Source organism: Coloeus monedula, assembly GCF_965178545.1.
Source record: "Coloeus monedula genome assembly, chromosome: 11".
Lineage (NCBI taxonomy): Eukaryota > Metazoa > Chordata > Aves > Passeriformes > Corvidae > Coloeus > Coloeus monedula.
Window position 1 is genome coordinate 2,920,886 of NC_138791.1, and position 22,036 is coordinate 2,942,921.

Here is a 22,036-nt window from a genome sequence, read left to right on the forward strand (position 1 = left end):
GCCCACTCTTCCCAAGGAGTCCCCTCTGGCTCCCCCAGAGATAAAGGCAGAGAATCATGGAATTATTTGGGTGGGAAAGGACCTTTAAAGGTTGTCCAGTCCAACTCCCTGCAGAGAGCAGGGACATCTTCAGCTAGGTCATGCTGCTCAGAGCCCCATCATGGCCTTGCACATTTCCAGGGACGGGGCATCCACCACCTCTCTGGGCAGCCTGAGTCAGTGTTTCACCATCCTCACCGTATGAAATTCTCTCCTTATATCTAATCTATATCAACTCTCCTTCAGTTAAATCCATTACCTCCTTCTCCTTCACAACAGGTCCTGCTAAAAAGTTTTTCCCCATCATTCTTATCGGCCTCCTTCAAATACTGGGAGACTGCAATGGCCTCTCCCTGGGGTCTTCTCTTCTCCAGAGGGAACAAACCCAGCTGGGATACACATGAGGGGTTCTGCAACTGCAATTTCCAAATGAAGGAGCACGCAGGACCCTCTTCCTTCCTAGCCAGCCTCTTGCCTTTGCCAAACACAGATCCTTGGGAGCCTGCTGGGGCACTCGGGGGGCAGCCAGTGCCCACTGATGGAACCACAGCAAAATGCCAAATTATCCAAGTTCCCACCAGCTCAGACATGCTTAGCACTGCATGAACAACCAGGTGAAATATGAGTTTAGTTTGTCCGTGGGGTTTTTCCCATGTGAGGTAGGAAAAAACCCTGCGAGGCCTTGGCCCTGACGATGCTGAGGGGTTTTTACATGGCCAGGGTTGTTTTCATTGTTCAAACCAACCCTTCCGTGTGGGGAGAACATGTACAAATAAGGGCTGGAAGTGTACTTGGAGCTTGGCTGCTGGCCTGGGGGGTTGACAAATGGGCCTGAACTACAAGAGATGTTTTGACACCACAAATAAGGACGAGGAATTAGTCAGTGTGGTGATCCGGAGAGACGATGAGCGGGTCTGCTTGTACAGGGTTTTTAAGATACTGCTTTGAAGGCTCCCGAAGTACTTCAGCTCAATGTCACAAAGAAACTCTTAAAATCTACTTCCAGAGAGCTGGCAATGTTGCTTTAAAAAAAAAATTATGAAGTCAATCAAATAACATCCATCCTAACCTTAAATGTAAAATAATGTAAGAAGATCTTGAACTTATGGACAATATTTAATGGTTTATACATGATCAAGCATGTTCTTTTAACAATGAAAATGATGCTATCACCAATTTCTTTACATGCACCATCTATTCTGACAGTGTGTTTTTATAAAGCTCAGTCTCTGACAATCACAGAATCAATTATTTTATATTTCTCTTTTAAACTTCTATTTGTCTGGATCAAGTATTTTCCATTCCTTTCCCAATTTCTTTCCAAATTCTTCACATCGCTGTAGCTGACTGAACACAGTGGTGCACCTGACTGCAATTCAGTGTGAACCAGCAAGAGCAGCTTCCAAACAGACTATTAAGTTATTAAAGGTGTATTTTTATAGAAGCAAGTGTGAGGAACCAAAACTAACAAGCATTTAAAAGCAGCTGGTTAATTTTGTTGCATTCAGTCTTTCTCCGTCTTTTACCTCGTCTTTAAATTGATGAAAGACTTTTTAGATTGCAATAATGAAAAATAAACACACCTCCACAGCTGGCCTAACTGATACTCTGTCTATATCCTCCACACAACAAACATGCATTTGAAAAGAGAGAGAACTTCTCTGGTAGCTCAGCTAAGGGCAGCTGTGATGATTTAAAAGCCAGCCTCTACAGTAGAAATTTTATCAGTTAACTGTTAATTGATATTGTGCCTTTCCATAAAACCTTCTCATAGTATCCTCAGACCCACAGCCAGAAAAAAAAAAAAAAAAACAAAGCTGAAATGTTCTCCCCCAGTACACTCCACCAGCCCATTTCTAAAACCTTAATCAGCTCTGTATCCACTAAATACCAACAGAAAAACTTCTTCTGTAGTGCTGTAACATCATCACCAACGTGTGACACCTTCTGGAGCTCTTGGCTTGGGGTGTGGTTGCACAGATACCACCACGGAAAGGTACTTCCTTCATATAGAAATTTAAAAAGCATCACAGTACTGGGCTGGGGCACTGCCCAGGCTCTCCAGGGAATGGGCACAGAGCTCCCAAGGCTGCCAGAGCTCCAGGAACCTTTGGACAATGCTCTCAGGGATGGACAGGGTGGGATTGTTGAGGTGTCTGCGCAGGGCCAGGGGCTGGACTCCCTGTGGGTCCCTTCCAGCTCAGGGTATTCCATGATTCTGTAGGCAGTGAATTCTTCACTTTTTGCACACACTGGAAATTACAGCATCCAAGTATTTGAAGCAAAAAATCTTGGAAGTTAATTCACTGACATACTCCGATAAGAAATAAACATTTTAATAAGGGAAAGGAGATGAAAAACTTGCTGTAAATTGGAGGGTATTATATAAAATTGTGCAGAAATATAGCTAAGTGTTGGAGAGGGTGGATTCCAGTCTCGTTTGGTATTCATCTAACTAACTCATCCCATTTTACCAGCTGTCCTTTATAAGGTATCACTGAAGCTCCAGTGGGCCTCGGAGACTCCAACTGCATGGAAAATTATACAACTCAGCCCAGCTCTGCCCAAGGGGGGATTCAGCATTGTTTTGCAAAGTGACAGGGCTAGATTCTGCTTATATGTGGTATTTCTAGGATAATGAAAGTGAAACTAGTCTGAATATAAATAATTTTAAGAAAAATTCAAGTCAGCACGTGTATTTTTTCATATAAATTATTTCCATAGATTTTGGGGAAGTTCTTTTGATGAGCACTTAAATGGGAGCGTTTCATTATAATATAATCACTTTAAGGCAGGAAATCCCTCAGGCATAACTGGGAGCTGGGATCCCCACTGCATCTACGGCTAAAGGAGCAATCAAAGAAAACTTAAAGGAGAGACTGAAGTCTTGTAACCCATAACAATATTATTAATTCATTCAGCATGCCAATATTATTTTACTCAACATTCAGCAGACTTTCCCAGCTCCACACTGAATTGAGACAGGAGGTCACTGGGAAATGAACCTCACAACGATGTCAATGACATCTGAGTTACACATAGGACATCTTAACTTGAGAAGTTCAAGGCCTTTAAAACTGTTTCAAAAGGCACTTCTAAGTGTGATTGATCCCACCAATCCATAGGCAGGACATCAAATATTAACATGGGAAATGAATTGAGTCAACTCTGAGCTCATGACTACTTCTCACTTTCTAAATAAACCAATAAGTTCAGCTTAGACCACATTTTACTGAATTATCATGTCCCTGCTGCCAGGAAACATTTTTTTTCCTCTGTTCCAGTAACAGTTTCAGCCATTATCCCACAAAATTACAAGGACTTCATGAAGATAAATTCTGGAAGAGCTTACAAGGCAGGGAAGAACCAAGTTCTCTGATCAGGTCCTTTTCATTGTTTCACAGCCACTCAGGACTCCTGCTCAGATGTTTGGTTTCTTGAAAGAAGTGCCCTGCAGTAATTCTTACGCCATTATTTCCCATAAAACCGTGTAAGATGTGCAACACACCAAGGCATGAAAATCAAAGGAAGTTTGGTGAACTGTGCGTCACCAAAAACGATGCCTGGTTGGAAACGCGATTTTCAGGCGTTGTAGCAAATTGTAGCAAAAAATTACCTTCCATAAAGGTATTCAATGAGGAATCCACAGTTTGCTGCAGATATCAAAAGATAAAACTAAGTACGTCAATAATTAAATTGCAAATCATGTCTACTTGATGTTAGAATTCCATTTCCACATATGAAATGATCATGTTTCTTTCCTCTAAGAATAGTCATATCTTCAAGAATATCCTCTTCACTGAGCTTGGAGCCAAGAAAAACAATGGCTTGGGACTTAGAACTAAATATAAGCTTATATTTGCCATAAACTTTTAAAGTTCCTCTGTTATGGATACTTTCTCTCCAGTGAAAATTTCCAAGTTTGACAAGACATATTTCAGAGAATTTTTCCAAGCAAAACAATTAAAAGTAAGATGCAAACTTCATGCGACTGGGAATTCCTATTATGTGATCTACTTGAAAATTAAAACCCAGCAGAGTCTTCACAATTCCAAGGCTATGCTGATTGCCATTTGAAGCTGGAAAGGTTTTTCCCTAATGCACAAGTGATGAAGTGCACGTAATGCTTGGAGGAAAGTTACCTTATCTGCAGTATCAGATATAGATTACTGCTGGAGTCAGCGTGCCACGCTGCTGGATCCATACACTCTGTTCCGAGATGAGGAATTGAGTTTCCCTGATGTCATAAATTGAACACATAATGCAATTAACATCTCCCTTGAAGTTCACATTGACCAGGTAACCACTAGAATGAGTTGGCAAAACTTGACTGGAGTCACCGCCGTGAGCTCGGCTCAGACAGACACTTCAGCTCTGACTTTCTGCAAACATGGAATTCTTGAAGCTGAGACACTGATAGCTGCTCCCTTGGGACCCCTCAGCTGGGGTAATTTACAGTATCATGCTACAATTGACATGTTTATGATCACACCAATAATTCCAGACTTTGAGGCATTTCAACAGAGGAGGTAACTAAACTATTAATTTTAGAAAGAAGAGGATGGAACAAAGCCAAGACTTCTATCTTCTTGAAAAAGAAAAGAACTTAAAATGAACATCTTGGCTACTTTACAAGACTGCAGAAATATTATAGACTGAAAGACTGTGTAATTTCCAAAAGTGTTAATACTGCTTGGAGATGAAAATACAGTGACAAAAATAGAATTCTTAGAATGAAAGAGAATTTTACTTGCACTTAAAGAGAAAGAATTAGTGATCAAGAAAACTGTGTGAGGAGAGGGAAACATTCCACCATTGTCAATGCTTTATTGATTAAGGGAGATATTTGGTATAGGCACTGGAAACCAGACTAATAAATGATTATCAGGTAGAAGACTCTAAAAACACTTAGAAAAATAAATCCTGTAAAGTCATGATTGGTATTATTAAACATAAGAAAGTAAGGAGTTTAGTTCTACACACAACAGAAGTCCAACTAATAAAAAACACTGATACAATCACAAACTGATGATTTAAGCAAAATTATCTATGGTAATATACTAAGTGAAGATTAACTTATCTACAAATATAAAAAATATATCGATCTACACAAGTAAAGTAATGTGCATCTCAAAAGGTCATTTCATACTCTCAAGATGTCCAAAAACCTAGAAGCTGTTTTGGAGCAACTGCTTTGCACCTTCTTACCCCCAAGAGCAGAGGTTCAAGTCTCTTTGCAATGCCTAAAACATGCTGATTTTTTGTGTCATTTTAAGAAGGAAGAATTAATGCATGTAGCTGTTAGAACAAAAAGCACTCCTTTCACTCTCATGCCAGCTTTAGCTATAGTTGGGCTGCTTTACCTTCTTTCTTAGAAGACTCTTGTTCTATTATTGTTGGGAACAATGGCGACACCATGAGAATTCTGTTCAGGTTTGAATCAAAACCTTTTTCTTTCAGTGTCCGGAGAGCATTTACACTAAGTCCCCTAACTCAAGCAAAGTGAAAAGTGCTTACCTTCTGTTGGTGATGTCTTCAGATGTCTGCAGAGCCCCTCTGTTTCCCCATATGTCTCTTTAATTTTTACTACTGCTTCTGTCCCTCGGAGTTCCATGAGGGAGCGCAGTTCCTGCAGTGTGCACCCAAACTCTCCTGCATGGTTGGCCTCATTTCTTTGGTTCTTGGAATAAAAATCGCTATTTGTCATGTCACCCATCGTGGCTGGTTATATTGCTCCACTCGTTGTAGTTGATACAATCTTAAAACTGTTTAAAAATTGAAGGAGAGGAATCTTGAATTCCAATCGGAGAAATTAAAAAGAATCCCGCGTGTGTCCGGCGAGTGACGTGGAGGATGCCTCTGGCGTGGAGGGTGTCCCTGACTGACTGGAGGTCACAGAACGGCTGCTCTCAAGGCTGCAGACCAGCTCCACTCCATTCACCATTTCCCATTATGTTGCACCCAAGCTGTAGAATCTACATGGTCATTTCTTCCTCTGGACCTTTGGGAACAAGCAGAAAGGACTCATTACAACGCGGGACAGAGAGGATGTCAAACGGATCTTGGCATCTCAGAGGAGCCGCGCAGCTCCACGGTGGGGTGTCCTGGAGGTGCTGCAGGTCGGCAGCATCCACCCCAGGATAACACCAGCTCTGCCTCAGCTACAGCTCTCCACACCTCGAGCACCAATAGCAGCACTGCTCGAGTCCCAAGAGCAGCCGCTAAATGAGATGAGTCATGAATATTAATTAGTGAGCGATTAGCCCGGCGTGCAGGATGCCCCCCCAGTATGTGCTCTGCTCCATACAGCCACCCTGGGCTTCTCTGACCAAAACAAAGGCTCCCTGATAAGGCTCGGAGGTTAAAAACTGGTTAATCAGTTTTTGTAATGGGTTAAAGCAAAACTGTTTTTCAGAGCAAGGGCAATGAAACTGGGGGAAAAACTATAAAGCCACCATGACAAATGCAGAATATATTTAAATACATTACATCTTGCTGCCTTGCCTTCTGTGCAAGTGAGCACAGCCTGAACGCACCAGGATGTCTGGATTGGAAGAGGCAGAGCTGCTCCTCAGCAGGCCAGGCACCCACAAGGTCCCTTCCCCTGAGCCCAGTCACCAGCAGGCACAGACACACACAGGATGGTGCTGGGCTCTCTCTTCTTCTTTTTCCCTTTTTTTATTTTCTTTTTTCCCCATGCAGCGTTCAGTGAGTCCCATTTGGACCATCTGGGAGACAGTTGATTACTTGCTAAAGCCAGCCTTTAAAACCCGTTTCCCCTTCCCATATTCTAATGAAGTTGGTTTAAATACTGCTGAAACCAGCTATTATATTTGGCACGCAGAGTTTTAACAGAGATTAAAGGTTTCTTTTTTGCCTCAAGCGGGTTAGTGCGAGTGCACTGTCTAATCTAGAGGTCTCAGAATAGTTTTCATAATAAAAAAGATCTTTCAAAGGGCACCCCAGCAGCCTAAAGATTGACCAACCTGTCACAGGCAAAGGGCACACGTTGAACTTCCCAGGCAAAGCAATCCCCAGTGGAAGCAAGTGCCCAGATAAAGCACATCAAGAGGAGCCCAATGTGTTTCAAGTCCTGGTTTTATATTTGTGCAATAATTTTAATCTCCCACCCAATTACAGTTGACACAACACGTAGCTTCGCTATTTCTACTGCTAAGGACGTTGCCATTGCTCTGCAGTGACAAAGATCAGGCCTGTGTGAGCACTAATTTGGAGCTACCTTGCTCAGTTAGCAAAAGCGAACCTCTACCAGCCCTCTCCTTCACAGTTTCAAACCCAAACATTCCTTTGATTTCTGTGGAGGAAAAATTTTTAAAACAAAGGAAGCATGAGTTTCACTATGATAATGCAGACCACAATCAAAATACAGGCCAATTCCTACACATTTCTTCCACCCATCCTGTTTACTGATGTATCTTCTAGTGCTAAGAACTTCTGCCACCCTCATTTTCACACACTGCTTTTCCCATTCACGAGATGAGAATTTCAGCACAAAATGATTTTACAGGAAACAACGAAGAGAAACGAGAAGGAGCAATTCAAAAAGGCCTTTATATGCCAAGCAGGAGATGGTGAACCACGCTCAGCTCTCCACGCCTGTATCTTGGCCACTGATCAGCCTCAATCCATCCCTAGGTAATTCCATATACAGCAGGAAGAAAAGGCCTTACTCACGCTATTGCTTTGGCTGTTTGTAAACAGGATGGATCAGTATTCTGAACAGAAATAGCATCAGCCTGCAGCATTATTTGGGAAAAAATTGCAGGCCAGAAATGTCACAGATGCCCAGTCAGGCAGGTTTCATCCCAGGAGGCAGCGAATCGCCACGGCCTCCGCTGCCAGCGTGCTCCTCCTTCCCAGCAGCAGCATCCCAGCTCTGTCTCTGTCAGCAACAGCAAAATGCAGACTGAGATCTGATTGTCAAAAAGACTGAGGCAACGGTAATAATAACAACTAGCTGATAATATATAAATAACAGGCTGCTCTTTACTTCCAGTGGTAAGAAAAAAAAATAATTAAATCTGTTCCTAAGTGCAGTTCAGGGTTTTGAAATCTGGGCATCTCAAACAGCCATGATTTTAAGAAAAAAAGAACGCAGCAAATCATCGCTCTAATAAAAAAATCTTTTTAAACATTGCTCCAATAAAATAAAATTGCTCTTAAACTGCTCCATGACACCACAGAGAAAAGACAATTTTGAGTATTTTCTGAAGAGAACCATCTACCAATTTCATTTGTGATGCAAAGGGTACTAAACACAGCATCAAAGCCATTTTCTCCATGATCTTTCTGTGGGATGTGTCCACCCCTCTCAATCAAAGCATCTCTTTAGGCTCCCTGTGCTATCCCTATAAATTAATATATTTTCCCCTATTCTTAGAAATCCATTGTCATTTGTCAGCCACAGCAAGACAGTGCTGTTGCTTTTCAGCATGAGTCATTTACCTGCTTAATCTTTAATTTCACCTCCGATAAAATATTAATCAATAAACAACAAATATGAAGTTCAGGCTTCCTCCAGAGCTTCAAAACCAAATCACTGGGAGTCTGTGCTGCTCATGACTCACCTAATGCCGTGCCACCAGGGAAACCCCTCCTCACGTTTCTGAGAGGCAGATGGTGAAACGCAGCGGGCACAGAGCGCGACTGACATTATTCCCCGCTAATGCAGCTCCCTAATCCCGTGGAACAGGATACTCAGGCTGCATTCCATCCCAGAATCTCTCCTAGGAAAAGCCCAGGCCCCCTGTCAGGCTGGCAGGACTGACACACGACCACCTCACCCCTCCTAAGTGGTGAATATTGAATATTCCTTTACCAAAAGCTGGGGAATAGAAAAGCTGTGGCTGGAACATGGCAATATTCCCATCATGGGGCTTTGCATCTCCAAAATACATCCAGTTACCACAAGTGGGGGAAATTAGGAGTCTCATCCTCAAGAAACCCCAGTATTACACTGGGTTTGGGTGGGGTTTTTTTGTTTGCTGTCCTTTTGGGTGGAGGTGAGGGAAGGGCCTATTTTACAAAACACACAACATTGATATTTTCAGGATGTACACATGTTCTAGGTGAACTACCAAGAAACCCTGATTAAAGGAGGTGATACTGGCACCTTTTTCAATCAAAATTATCTAATATCCTAATGACCCAACAAATAAAGTGAACTGGATTTCAGGCTCTGGGTGCTGCTTTCACTGGTCTATCCATGGTGGGCTTCAGCAGTTTAATTCATAACCAAAAGTCTCCTGGAACATAAAAGGATACCACCCCCAAATCCTGAGAGTGCAGCTTTCCACACCATCCTAGAGCAGGGTCACCTCCTCCTCCACGAGGCAGGTTTGGTCTCATCATTCCTTGTGAGAACAACTTTTAGGGAAAACCTCCCTCCTCAGACAGGTTCAGCAAAATAGAAGCAAAAACTCCAGTAAATTAATTTCAGGCACAATGTTGTCTGTTCTCCCAGACAAAAGCAGTCACTTCTAATGAAGGTTGTTTTTACTTAGTCTTCCCAATGCTTTCTGAAACTAGAAAACTGAGTAAAAGATGTCCCAAAATGCAGTTTGAAAACAACAGAATGCTGTGGAGCAGAGATAAAATCGCAGCCCACTTAGATACAACTCAGGTAACAAAAGACTTCACACCCCAGAACACCTGAGTAAAACACCATCCTTATTTTCCTCAATAAAAAGTCAGAATATCAGTCTGCACCTTGGTCTGGGATCTTGTCAAAGATGCATTTTTGTTGTACAAATGCAACATTAACTTGAGCTGGCTGCTGTTTGGTTGGATTTTTTTTTTTTTTACCAGAGTGGCTGTGTCTGGGGGAAGAGGCTTCCAGTCCTGTAGAGCCCAAGTCAAATATTTTTCATCTCCTAGCTGCTTAGAGGAAATGCATGCCAATTAAAACAGAAGCAATTTGGATGAGCTAACTGCAGGCCTGCTGGGAAAACTATTCTTTGATTTCCCTAATCAGGAAAAGTCTCATCTTGGAAGCTTGTAAATATTTTCACAGTGTGTTAGAATGCAGATATCATCCCCAAGTATTCTGACATCTGATTTCATTCGGGCTTCTACTGGCAGGAAAGTTAACAGCAATGTAATGAACCAGATTTCACCAGAGCAGAATCACGAGACTTGCATTTCACAGGCCTTAAAGTCCAGGCAAATAACGGATTCACAATTAGTCAAAAAAAAATTAGGATTTATTCATAACTTGACTGTTTTCTCTGAACTGTCACCTGAGATTCTGGCAACTCCCATCTCACAACCTGCTGCTGGAGGAGCTGTTTGCAATACAGGAGAAAGGGTGATCACTCTCAGCCAGGGCAGAGAGATCAGCAAAGCCTCTGTTCACTCCTCGTGAAGCTGGAAGGTGGCACACAGCTGGTTCTCTGGGAATTAAAACCAGGGAATTCGCAGTTCCCACCCTTCCATAGGGAGCATTACTGCCCCACTTGGGCTTTAGTTGGCTGTAGATAAAGTTCTACCTGGGCCCCACAAAGAACCCCAAAGAAGGGAGGAAAAAGCAGAGAAGTGTCACATTCTAGTGAGTACAAGGTGCATAAACAGATTCATCTGTATTCCCTGATACCGTTCCTTGATAAAGCAGGACTGGAAGTCGATTTAGGGAATTTTCCTTTGAGTCTGAGCAAAATCATCTGAGAGGGGTTGTTTTGAGACTACGGTTCTGTGAACTCTGTGCTGGGAGCAGCAGAGCAACAACTGAGAAGGAAAACTTCACAGCAGAGCTCTGCAAGGGGAGAAGAGTTGAGAAGGAAAACCATAACCTGCTCTGCAGAGGTCTCCAGATGTGTGAAATAAATCAAGTGTGGCCCAGTTGTGGCATCTTTTCATATCAAAGCCAAAATGTCCATCCATTTGTGAACATAATCCTCACGGAGCAGAACGAGGAATGGGTTCTCTATCCAGCAGCCAACAAAGCTGATTAAACGCACCCAACAATGCCTAAACTCACACTCACTTAAAAAAACCCCACACCGACTTTGAAGCTTAATTATCCAGAATGCACAAGATGCAGAAGGAACTAAGGACGAACACCATCTGAACAAAAGCTGGTTGGCACCTTCCAAAGTGTGACACTTTTGTTTAATACCAGGAATCCAAAAGTAGATAAAGAAAGAGAAACAATTTTGTAGCTAAAGTCTTGTCTGAAAGTATTCCTGACTTCATCCCTACATTTCTTGGTGAATTTCAAGTCGCCTTAAGTTAATCTGTCCATCTCCAGAGAAGCTGTGGCTGCCCCTGGAAGTGTCCAAGGCCGGGTTGGACGGGGCTTGGAGCAACCTGGGATCGTGGAAGGAGTCCCTGCCCATGGAAGGAGCTGGAATAAAATGGTCTTTAGGGTCATTTCCAAGCCAAACCACTCTGTGATTCTGGGATAATTCATTCACGATGAGCACACACAGATGAGACATTGGATGCTTCATTCAGTCTCTGTTTTCAGACAGAGATTTATTTCCCCTGCTAATAGGATGGCATTATGACAATTAAGTTAAAGTATTATTTTAAAAATATTACAAATTGAAAACATTTTAAAAAAAACCACCACAGGAAACTACCTCTTATGATCCCTTAACAACTGTTTCAGTCTTTCAGCATGGACCTGGGCCTCCAGTCAGCTGAGACTCCCTGTACCAGTTTTGTTATCAGGCAGGATAAATAAAAAGGATTCTCTGTCTCATGTAGACACTGTTGAATATTTGAAGGCAACAAAAGCTTTGTCACAAGAGGAATTTTTATTAAATAAGCACAAATTATCATTAATTTCAGTTCTACAATAAGCCTACTTACTTAGGACTTCGACCAAACAGAATCTTGCACAAATTGGCCGTTGGTTTTTTTTTCCAGGTTGTACTGGTATAATGAGGGGAACTGAAATGAGAGTTGTGAATTAAAGTACCTGAAGCCCCTGCTGCAGTGCACAGTTATTCAGTGTACAATTGATACCAAGCCTGCTTTCCCCTGCTCCTCGTGGAAATGGCTCCAGCGAAGCCAAATGAACTCCTGACAGCAACAAAACTGCTTCAAAGGAATTAATTCAGCCCCATTAAATAATGAAATGACTCCATCAGTGACTTCTGGAGGCCTGCAGCAGGTCCTGCAAAGGAAACCTTCCTGCTCTGCCACCAGAGCCTCTCTATGAGCCTCAGTCTCTGCCTGCACACATGGGATCTGCCCTGCAAAGAGATTTTTCCACTAAAGTCCGTCCCAGCCACCAGTTTTCAGAACTCTCTCTCACGCCCTGCTGGTGCTACCGTGAATTTATTTTGTTTTGCTTCCAGTGCTCAAATGAAAGGTTATTTTTCATCGGCCATTTATGCTCTCAAGGCTCCAATTCCCCACTGCAAAGCAGGTTTGGGGTTTCTTTCGTTCACTGCCTTCCTACACACCAAATATCCACCCACTCTTTGGGGTTGTACTGGCACTGAAGACCCATTCTATACCTCTAGAAGCTTTAGAAAATTTATGTCTTCATGTAGAATTGATTTTATACAGCACAGTTTTTGCAAGGAATGCCAACTGAAAACTGTGTTATCAATTTAATCAAAAACACAGCTGGGAAAAAAACCTAAGGACATTCAGACTTCAGACACTCAGCATTAAATAAAGCAGATGTGAAAAGAAAATAATCTAAATGAAATGCTCTAAAAGCAGTAGGTGATCAGCTAAGGAACATATCCCAGCACAAACCCAGGATCCAGCACCGATTCCTGCATCACTTCCAGAGCTGGAGGAAGCCTTTTTTATAGCAGAAACCACCCAAAAGATGCACTACAGTGATGTTACACCATAGAGGGATGTCAGAGAGCAGCTTCCCACCATCATCTCCAGGGCAAAATATTCAAAATTTCTTCCCTTGAGCTGAGGTTTCTTTCTTTTTCCCCCCAAAATTACAGTTCTGTCCAGTCATTACAGTATCGACCCAGGGGACAAGGATGAAAAATCCTATAAAAGAACAGAGTCCAAACTCACCAGGCTGTAATTCAGATATTTTCTTTACTTTGCTTCACTGAAAGCAAATTATTGAAACATAAACACTAAAAAGATGAGGCCTTCTACATCTGCCCTTCTTCTGTGTGTTTTACAGACCACCAGATTTCTTAAATCCAGAATTTGAGTTACCCTGGTACCTTTAGCTTGGTGCACACAATTGTAGGGAGTTCCAGAAGTCTGTGTGCCTAAAATACCTGATTATATCTCATTTTATCAGAAAATTCTCCAGAACATCTTAAAAGAAATAAATTTTCCAGCTCCTTCCAACAAATAGGATTTGAGGCTTGACAGAGGCTGATTAAAGCTGACAGTCCTGCTCCACCCCAACAAAAATTGGTGGGCTTTTGTTCAGTCTGTTGAGAATGAACACTGAGTTTGGTTCCTAATTATTCCTTTTTTTAGTCCATTACTAATCATTTCATTATAAAAATATTCAATGGCCTCTCTAATCTTCATACCTTGAGACTAACCCAAATATTTAATTCTTTGGTAGAAGTTGCCATTTCTCCTGATTGGTCACACCTATCTTGACCTCTTTCCACATTCCTTTCTCAGATTTTTTAGCAATATTTTACAGAGACTTTCAACCCTAAAAATTGAGATTAATGAAGAAACTCTTACATATATCTGAACTCTCTATCAGGCTTTTAATCAATAAGCTGCAATTTCATTTCATTACTCTTCTGCCACAGCCCTCTGTGCTCCCAACTCTACCTTGGGGGCTGCATCAACCCACGACTGGTTTGAGAATTCTGAAATGGGAGTTGAAATACCCCAGTCCTGGATAGGACTCTGTCACAAGAGCAATCTCAAAGACTTAAAGGAGGCCAAATTTTATTACTTTTTAAGTAAGCTGGAAATAAATTGAAGACTTCTCCTTCCTTCTTACGAGCATGAGAACAAGAAACACGGTAGAAGTGCACTCATTAATATGAAATATAGGTTTGATGGATTGCTTTTTCTAAAAAATTGACAGGTATCACATTTTCCATAAATAAGGATCTATGGAATAACAGAGAGAATGAAAACCTGAGGAAATCCATAACTGGGCAGCTGCAGAGAGATTCATTTTGTCGTGTCATGATCTGAACTCCGGAGGTTAAAGCACCCTTCCTATTTTAACATCCATGCTACTGTAGCGTGATCAGTGTTGACACTCATATCCTTGAGACAGAAGTTAAATTTCTACATAACAACCCAAGGGAGACCATTAAGGGAGAAGAAAAACCAAACAAATAAAAACCCTGGCCTTGTTCTGCTGTTTTCTCTGTCCTTCTGTCAGCATCCGTCACACAGATCACCCAGCCATTAGCAGGGAAAAGGCCTGGCTGACTATTGTTGTCTATAAATTCAAGAAAATCAAAGCAGATTTAGCAGACCTTTAGCCAAAAGGCAGGAGACCACAGCACAGCCCCACAGAAATGGAATCAGACTGCTGTGTTTAGCCAAAAAATGCCTTAATTTCAGTGTTACACACCCAACATCTCTTATCTAAGGGTGGCTGCAAGACTGATTGCAGAAAAGTCCATTTTTCCAGGAGTTACTCCCGTTTTTCAGGTGTGTGTGATTGCTCAGCAGGTGAAATGCTGAGCATCAAACAGATCACGAGACACAGCTGGTCCAGGGAAAGGAGGAGGAAGGAGAAAAAAAGGAAAAAAAAAAATACCCCCCTAAACAAACCAAACCAATTTCCATTCCAGTCAAAATTTGCAGACCTCTCTTCTACCACCTCGGTTTCACCACCAGAGGCATTTTATTATGTATAATATTAAGTAAAGATATAAAAACATGAATCCAATACTGAAGCTTTTAGTGCAGCACCATTGGTTGTTAATGAGATCCAGAAAATGTAGCTTCCATGAAAAGTAAGTGCAAGCAGAAGAATAAAACAGAAAGAACACAAAATATGAAAGTAAATCATCTGGTTGTTCAAAAAACCCAAACAATAAATTGTTCTTTAATGACTGGATAAAAATATTTACAAGTGGAATTGAAGAAGCACATTTTTCATTTTCACCATTCCCATAAAGGCTGAAAAAACAAACTGCAGGCTAGAATCTGCTTTTCTGAACATATTTCTACATTTTCTTTTTATTATTTATTATGAAAAGAACTTTGGCACATTTTTCTTTAAGAAATAATTTTAAAAAAAAATCTTACATAAGCCTGGGCAATTTTGTTCTTGGGCTGGGATGCAGCTCTCTAAAATGAGAATAGAGAGACCAAATTATAACCAACAGGAACCATCTCAAAGAGATTTTTGTTGCCACCTGCACATTTTATAGCAGGAGATCATTTTAGTTAACTAAGGGTGGGATCCCAAGCCTGTCCTGCTGCATGCCTGTACATCACAGAGCATTCCTACCCCTACCCACCTATTTATCAGAATTAAAAAGCAGCAGCTAAAAGTATAACAAATTTAAAATCAAGCTTTAATAGGTTATAAACTGCTAAAAATAAACTACCAGCAGTTTGCCACCACCAGCACATAGAGCAGAGTTCAGCTCCTCTAAAACTTGGCATCTCTTTAAATCTCCTTTGTGCCACTGAACTCTCAGACCATCACTATGCAAGCACCAGAGGTAAAGGAAAATAACATTTTAGCTTTGCTCCATCTTATGGAAAATAAGTTATGTGGTAGAAGAAAAAAGCTTTTTTCACTTCAAAAGATAAATTTGCTTCAAGCACATTCTCTTATTTTTTGCTCCAAAAAATCCACCCAAATAATTTTTACTGTCACAGCTTTATAAAATTTCCCTTTAAAAGGTGAACCAACCCATCTTTGCTGCTAAAGAGAGATCCAAACCTGGACAGCTTTGAACTCCAGCTCCATATGCAAACATCCTCAGCCACGAGCTCGCAGGGAATATAAAGTTAGAACAATAAATTGCAATTGAAGTGATGATGTGGGAAGATTTTTTTTGCAGTTTTGGGGAGAGGGGAAGAAAAAGAACTTCCACCTTGTCTGTGCCCAGCTGAAATGAAAGCCAAGAGCCCCCAGCCCTCCCCAGCTGGCTGATTTCTCTCACCTGCCGTGAAACCACAGATGATCCTTATTAATCAGGGGATGAGAAAGGGAAGCACTCGGATAGGCTCGAACCTAACGGCCCCCATCCCATTTTTAATCACTAAGAAAATCAAGTATAAACATATTTTTTCCACAGTGGTTTAGAACATGTGCCCTGCAAGGCAAGAGGAGCAGAGCTGCTGGAGAGGTGAGTCTGCAGCACGAGAATCCGTGTGAAGGGAGGAGAGGGAAAAATCCATCCCCGCAGGACTCGGGTGTACAGTAGGAACTGTCAGCCAAGGTCACTCCTAAGAAAGAGAGCAGCCAAAAAGGAGGCTTTAAATCTCAGTGGGCATTAGCTGAAAGACACACAGTGATGTTCTGCAGAGGTTTTAAATAGGACATGCACAAAGGATTCCAAGGAGATGGCTATCGGGCAGCCCTACCCACTTTTTCGCCCAGGTTATTGTCATGCACGGAGAATCACGAAATCATTTCGGAACAGAAATGACAAACTACAATGTGACAGAAATCACAGACCGGCCCTGCATAAATACCTCACCAAAATGGCCTTGCTTGTGCCTGCCAACACCACCTGAGGGGCATGAGGAACGTTTGAGAGCCCCAAGCAGAAGGAAGGAGGCGCTGCCAGAGCCAGGGACACTTGCAGGGGGCACTGGGCAGTGGGATCGCAGCTCCTGCTCCCTGGCACCAGCACACACCACCTGCCCACGGGAAGGCACTTTGGGGACAGGCATATGTAGACAGAACTGGCACATTAATGCTAAAAACCGGCTCATTAAACCTAAACATCCATCAGGAAGAATAAAAAAAAAAGAGTTTGGGAAGAGAAATTTCCAAAGCCAAATGTTCTCTACATTCAGCTTGAGGGAAAGCATCAATTTTAGCAAAGGGAAAATAAAATAAAAAACCCATTCTTCCCTCAAAAACGTACATGAGTACAGACATTACTCTCTTTCTGCTTCACAGAAGCAACATTTGGAAAACTACTTAACCTTTCTATTTTTATCTGGGTGCATTCAAATTACCAATAATGTACAACATGCTGTAACAAAACCACTGATGTAGGGTATAATTTTCCCTCAAGCACATTATCCTAGCTGGTGGCTCAGAAAAATAAGCTGATAAAACAGCAGCAGACATCAATTGATGGATAAAAAGCGATCACAGCTATGTAGAATGTTGCTGCCCAACCTTAAAATCATACAATTAGCCAAAAAATACAACCAGTAGGACATTACATACCAACAACCATGCATTAGCTGTGGGGTCATCCCAAAAATCCTCCTACATACACATTTTCAAGCAGACCAGCAGATTATCGCCTCATAATTTAGCTATTAACACACAGATTTATTTTAAAGCCATCATCATGCCTGATACTTTTATTAAATATCTTCTTCCCTGTCAAGTTCAATCGGGATCTCATCCTAACCATGATGAGCTTTTAATTTTCTGTGCTATTAATAGCAACTTAAAAATAAAATGTTCTCTTTTGAAGCTATAAAGCTGTAACTTTCTTTAGGAGCTGCAAGGGGGAAGAGAGATTAATCTTCCTACTCTGCATCTCTTAAGCTACATTAGCTCTCTGCATATATGGGAAAAGAATCCAAGAGAACAAGGAAGAAACGGGAATTTTCTCTGAGAATCCCTTAATACAACTGCCTGTAAGGATTTCACATGGCTGCAGCACAGAAATAAAGAATTAGCAAAATTCAAGGAATAAATTCTTTAATTGCCAGGTTGGTTCTGAATCCTTCTCAGTGACTCTCGTGCCCATCATCAAGAGATAACAGATTAATGAATGACATAATTAGCTGCAGGATGCCCAGACTCCTGTCCAGTAAAGCCCTTCAGCAGGTACTCAGATTTCAGCACAATTGGGGTCCTCATTAATTTCCCAGTAAATGAAGAAAGATGGGAAGCTGGAGATGAGTCTCGTGGCACTCTGTGACCATCTGACACGTGGATGAGATGCTTCCAGCTGCTCCTCTTTGGCTGCCTCCTCCCAGCAAGGGCAGGAGGGAAGGTTCAGAGCTGTTCCAGGCCCTCTCTGGGTCTGTAGGAGCACAATTAATGCAAAGGGCACAGGCTGCACGCTCCATTTCAGCATCCTGCTGCACTGCTGCTTGCACTTGCTAGGAAGGACATGAGTAAGATCAACTCCAAGGCTCCCATCAGAATCACGGAGCCCCAGCAACTGCAGAAAGGCCATGAGAAGACTCTGGGGAGACCTCAGAGCCCCTTTCCAGGGCCTAAAGGGACTCCAGGAGAGCTGGAGAGGGACTGGGGACAAGGGCTGGAGGGCCAGGACACAGGGAATGGCTTCCCAGTGCCAGAGGGCAGGGCTGGATGGGAGATTGGGCAGGAATTGTTCCCTGGGAGGGTGGGCAGGCCCTGGCACAGGGTGCCCAGAGCAGCTGGGGCTGCCCCTGGATCCCTGGCAGTGCCCAAGGCCAGGCTGGACATTGGGGCTTGGAGCTCCCTGGGATAGTGGAAGGTGTCCCTACCCATGGCAGGGGGTGGAATGAGATGGTCTTTAGTGTCCCTTTCCACCCAAACCATTCTGGATTTAATGATTCCATGACCTTGGGACACGACCAAGGCACTGGGCTGCTTTGGGGTGTATTTTCTGCAACTGCCTCGATGCCTGTGACCTTTCTTTTAGCATATGGGCCTTGCCACAGCTATTCAAGCCTATCTTTATCTAAAGACTGGAACACTGAAGTGTGTTTTAATGAGGGATAAACTGAGACCATCTGGATGTCTCAGCTGCTACAGAGCATGATTGTTTGCTGATTTTAACCATGGCTCTTGCAGAGAACATAGACCTGTGCTGCACAAAGTGCACGAGCTCAGCTTGATTTCTCCTTGTAATCAAATGTGTTGATCTAAAGTCTATTTCCAGCAAATGACTTGTCTGTTTTGGGAACAGCTCCCTCCTCATCTCTTAAGCACGGTGCTGGGGATAAGCAGAGACAATTGAGTTGAAAAGGTATTTTTGTGAGAGGCTGACAGTGAGCGTTCTCAGGGAAATCTTCCATTTTGGAACACGACCACCATTTACTCACAAGCGCCATACCAAGTGCCAACTCTCGGGGTGTTGTATTAAAATCTCGAATTTTCTTTTCTTTTTTTTTTTTACTTCAAGGCTTTTGGTGACTCTGTTTTAGTTGTGGGGGGGTTTTTTTGTCTTTACAGAGATTTGTTGTAAAAAACTGATAATTAATTGCTCCCATTTGAATGGTGGTGGCATGGGGACAATCTGCATTTCTTCATGCATATATTTCAATTGCTAAGTGTACTGAGTATGGGATAACCATATTGCTATTAAGCTTCAATAGATCATTTGTTGACCCTGCATCTATTCTGCAAGATAAATAATGAGTTTATTTGGGAAGGTAAAGTAAGAAACTACTCAAACTACCACAGAATTAATGGTCAGCAAAAGAAACTGAAAATAATTCTACAGATTAATTATTAGAATATTCTCTGGACATCGGAGAGCTCTGCCCAATTCTCAGATTAAACAAAACCAGTAGGGGAATGAACCCAAATTTCCAGTGTTCACACTGATTTTTTTCCATGTCAGAGGACTACAGGCACTGGAAACACTCCAAATTCTAAAACCTTCTGCAAACTTCACAACTACTTTTCAAGAGACCAGGCCTGGGTTTGGAGGTGGGGATAGAGCGAGTGTGTAATGACTTCCACCCAAACACCTCAGCCAATAGGTACCACTAACAATTTGAGACTGAAACATTCTGTTTAAATCCGTTTAAGTGCTGTTAATTATGCATTCACCAGGAATGACACCTGTGACTGCAGATTCCAAGCAGATCTGAAAATGAAAAGAGTAAAAGCAACAAGTGTTCTTGTAAGAAAAGCTACGCCAGGGACACTGAGATCATAAGAAACTTAGCATATTTTTAGCATGGTTTTTTCACCCTTTTTTAATCTAAATAAAGTTTCTAAAAAAGCAATTGCTATCTGTTGCTTTTACCTCTCAAAAGCTGACCCAACACAGAATGTTCTGGCTTTTGACTATAAAGAGATTATTTGAAAATGAAATCATATCCTGTGTTCATTTCCTATCAGACTATCAATAAATGCCTAAATGAGAATTTCTGGAAGAGGTATCTTGATATGTTTGGGAGAAATACCCCCCAAAACACCAAGATAAGCTGACTGCTCCCATTTATGAAGCCCCATCTGGTATCAGGGGACATTGTTTTATTGATTTATTGGGCTCAAAACGCTTTCAGGGACAACACATAAATCACTACAAAAATATCAGTTGGTTACTCTGACACTTTGATTCCCACTTCTAAACCCAAATGGTTTCGATAAGACTGGGAATTCTTCATTCATGTGTGACCAACACCTGTGGTCATCACAGATCTGCTGGAAACCAAATCCTTCCCTCTGACATCAGGCCCACAAGTATTTCCCAGGTAAAAGATTCCCAAAGGAATGTATTCTGGCATTAGAGATGTGGAGGCATCCAATGGGCCAATAAAATTAAATCTCTCCCTCTACAAGCAGAAGCAGTAACGAGGAATTACCAAATTCTCCAAAGATCCAGTCTAGTGCTGAATGTGTCTAAAATAGCCAAAGTTACTCACCGTAATATTAACCATATAACCATTAAGTTATTAACCAAAATAACCTGGAATATTATTGGTCATATCTGTGGCTGGGTGTGTAGAAGGTCGACCAAGTTTTAAAACAGATTTTAAACACTGGGACTTCCATGATTAATCTGTTTGAACCAAGCCCCTGCGTTGATGTAACACCTGAAAACTGCAAATAAACAAAAAACCAAATCCAGTTGTTTCCAAGGCTGTCAGAGCCATCAACTCCTGCAGATTTCCTAGAGAAGCAAACTCACACCTCCTGCAATAGCTTTGGTTTTCTTAACTGTGTTTTGTGGACCCATCTGAAATAATTCATACATCAGAGACTTAGAATTACCACACTTCTAATAATTGAAGCAATCTCTGAATCTGTTTTTTTAAATCAGAAATCTTACAGAGAAGGCACACCCACAACAACCTCCAGAATAATAAAAGGGAATTGTCAATTCTTTGCATGTCTAACTACAACCCCCAAAAAATAAAAATACAAGCTTATCTCAGAAAATTAAGCAAAACTGATCAAAGCAGAGCCCACGTCTCTGATTTGCATGCACCTAACCCACATGCCATCACAAAATGCAGATCCAGCCCACTCCTGATGGCAGTGAGCAACTCCGCCAGGTTGGGGATTAACAAACAAGATCCCACCTCTTGCTTCAGCCTGTCTCAATCTGGTGCTCTCCATGTAAATCAGTGCAGGTTTTTTAGCATTTGAAATCAAGACAACTTTTTTCACATATGTTCCTGTGATTATTGTTTTGTCTTCTTTGAAAATGAACAGGAAACACTTCCTCAGATGTGTTCCTTAAAAACCTTATGTTTGTCTTGCTTTTTGTCACTTCTTGCAAGAACCAAACTTCCCAAGTTCTAGCACAGCCATTTTAAATAGGATTCATATTCCCATTGTCAGAAATGATTTGTGGAAATAGAGTGAGTGAAACAGACCCTTCCCATCCCTGTAACAGCAGCTCGAGTGACCTTCAGGAAAACAGACAAATAGGGAAAACACACGGCTGTCATCTAAACTTCCTTAACCCTTTCTGGAAGCTGCAGTTCCCCAGTGTCACCCTGAGGCTGCCAAGGGCACGTACACCTCATTTGAAGAAATATTCTTGTGGCACTGTGTGTGCTCAGGCTCTGCATTTCCATCCGAGTCAGGAGGCAGTGACACAGGGAAAGCTGCGTGTGTGTGTGTGTGTCTGCTGAGCTGCTACTCTGCTTGACCTGATCTGCCACTGGTGAGCACACAGCAAGCACAGTTTATTTGCTGAATCTGTTTACCCCACTGTCAGTCAAG

The 22,036-nt window shown here is 41.9% G+C and overlaps 1 protein-coding gene across 11 annotated transcripts in view; it reads right to left on the minus strand.

Annotated features, from left to right (window-relative positions):
* ATP2B2 (ATPase plasma membrane Ca2+ transporting 2) overlaps positions 1–5,755 on the minus strand; it is a gene marked incomplete at both ends in the record, with an annotated part of 158,148 nt that extends 152,393 nt beyond the window's left edge. For all 11 annotated transcript variants that reach the window (XM_082288990.1, XM_082288982.1, XM_082288981.1 and 8 more), the window contains one exon: positions 5,557–5,755. In XM_082288990.1, coding sequence (XP_082145116.1) covers positions 5,557–5,755 — 199 coding nt within the window. The remainder of the gene's footprint in view (positions 1–5,556) is intronic.
* Between the last annotated feature and the right edge of the window lie 16,281 nt (positions 5,756–22,036).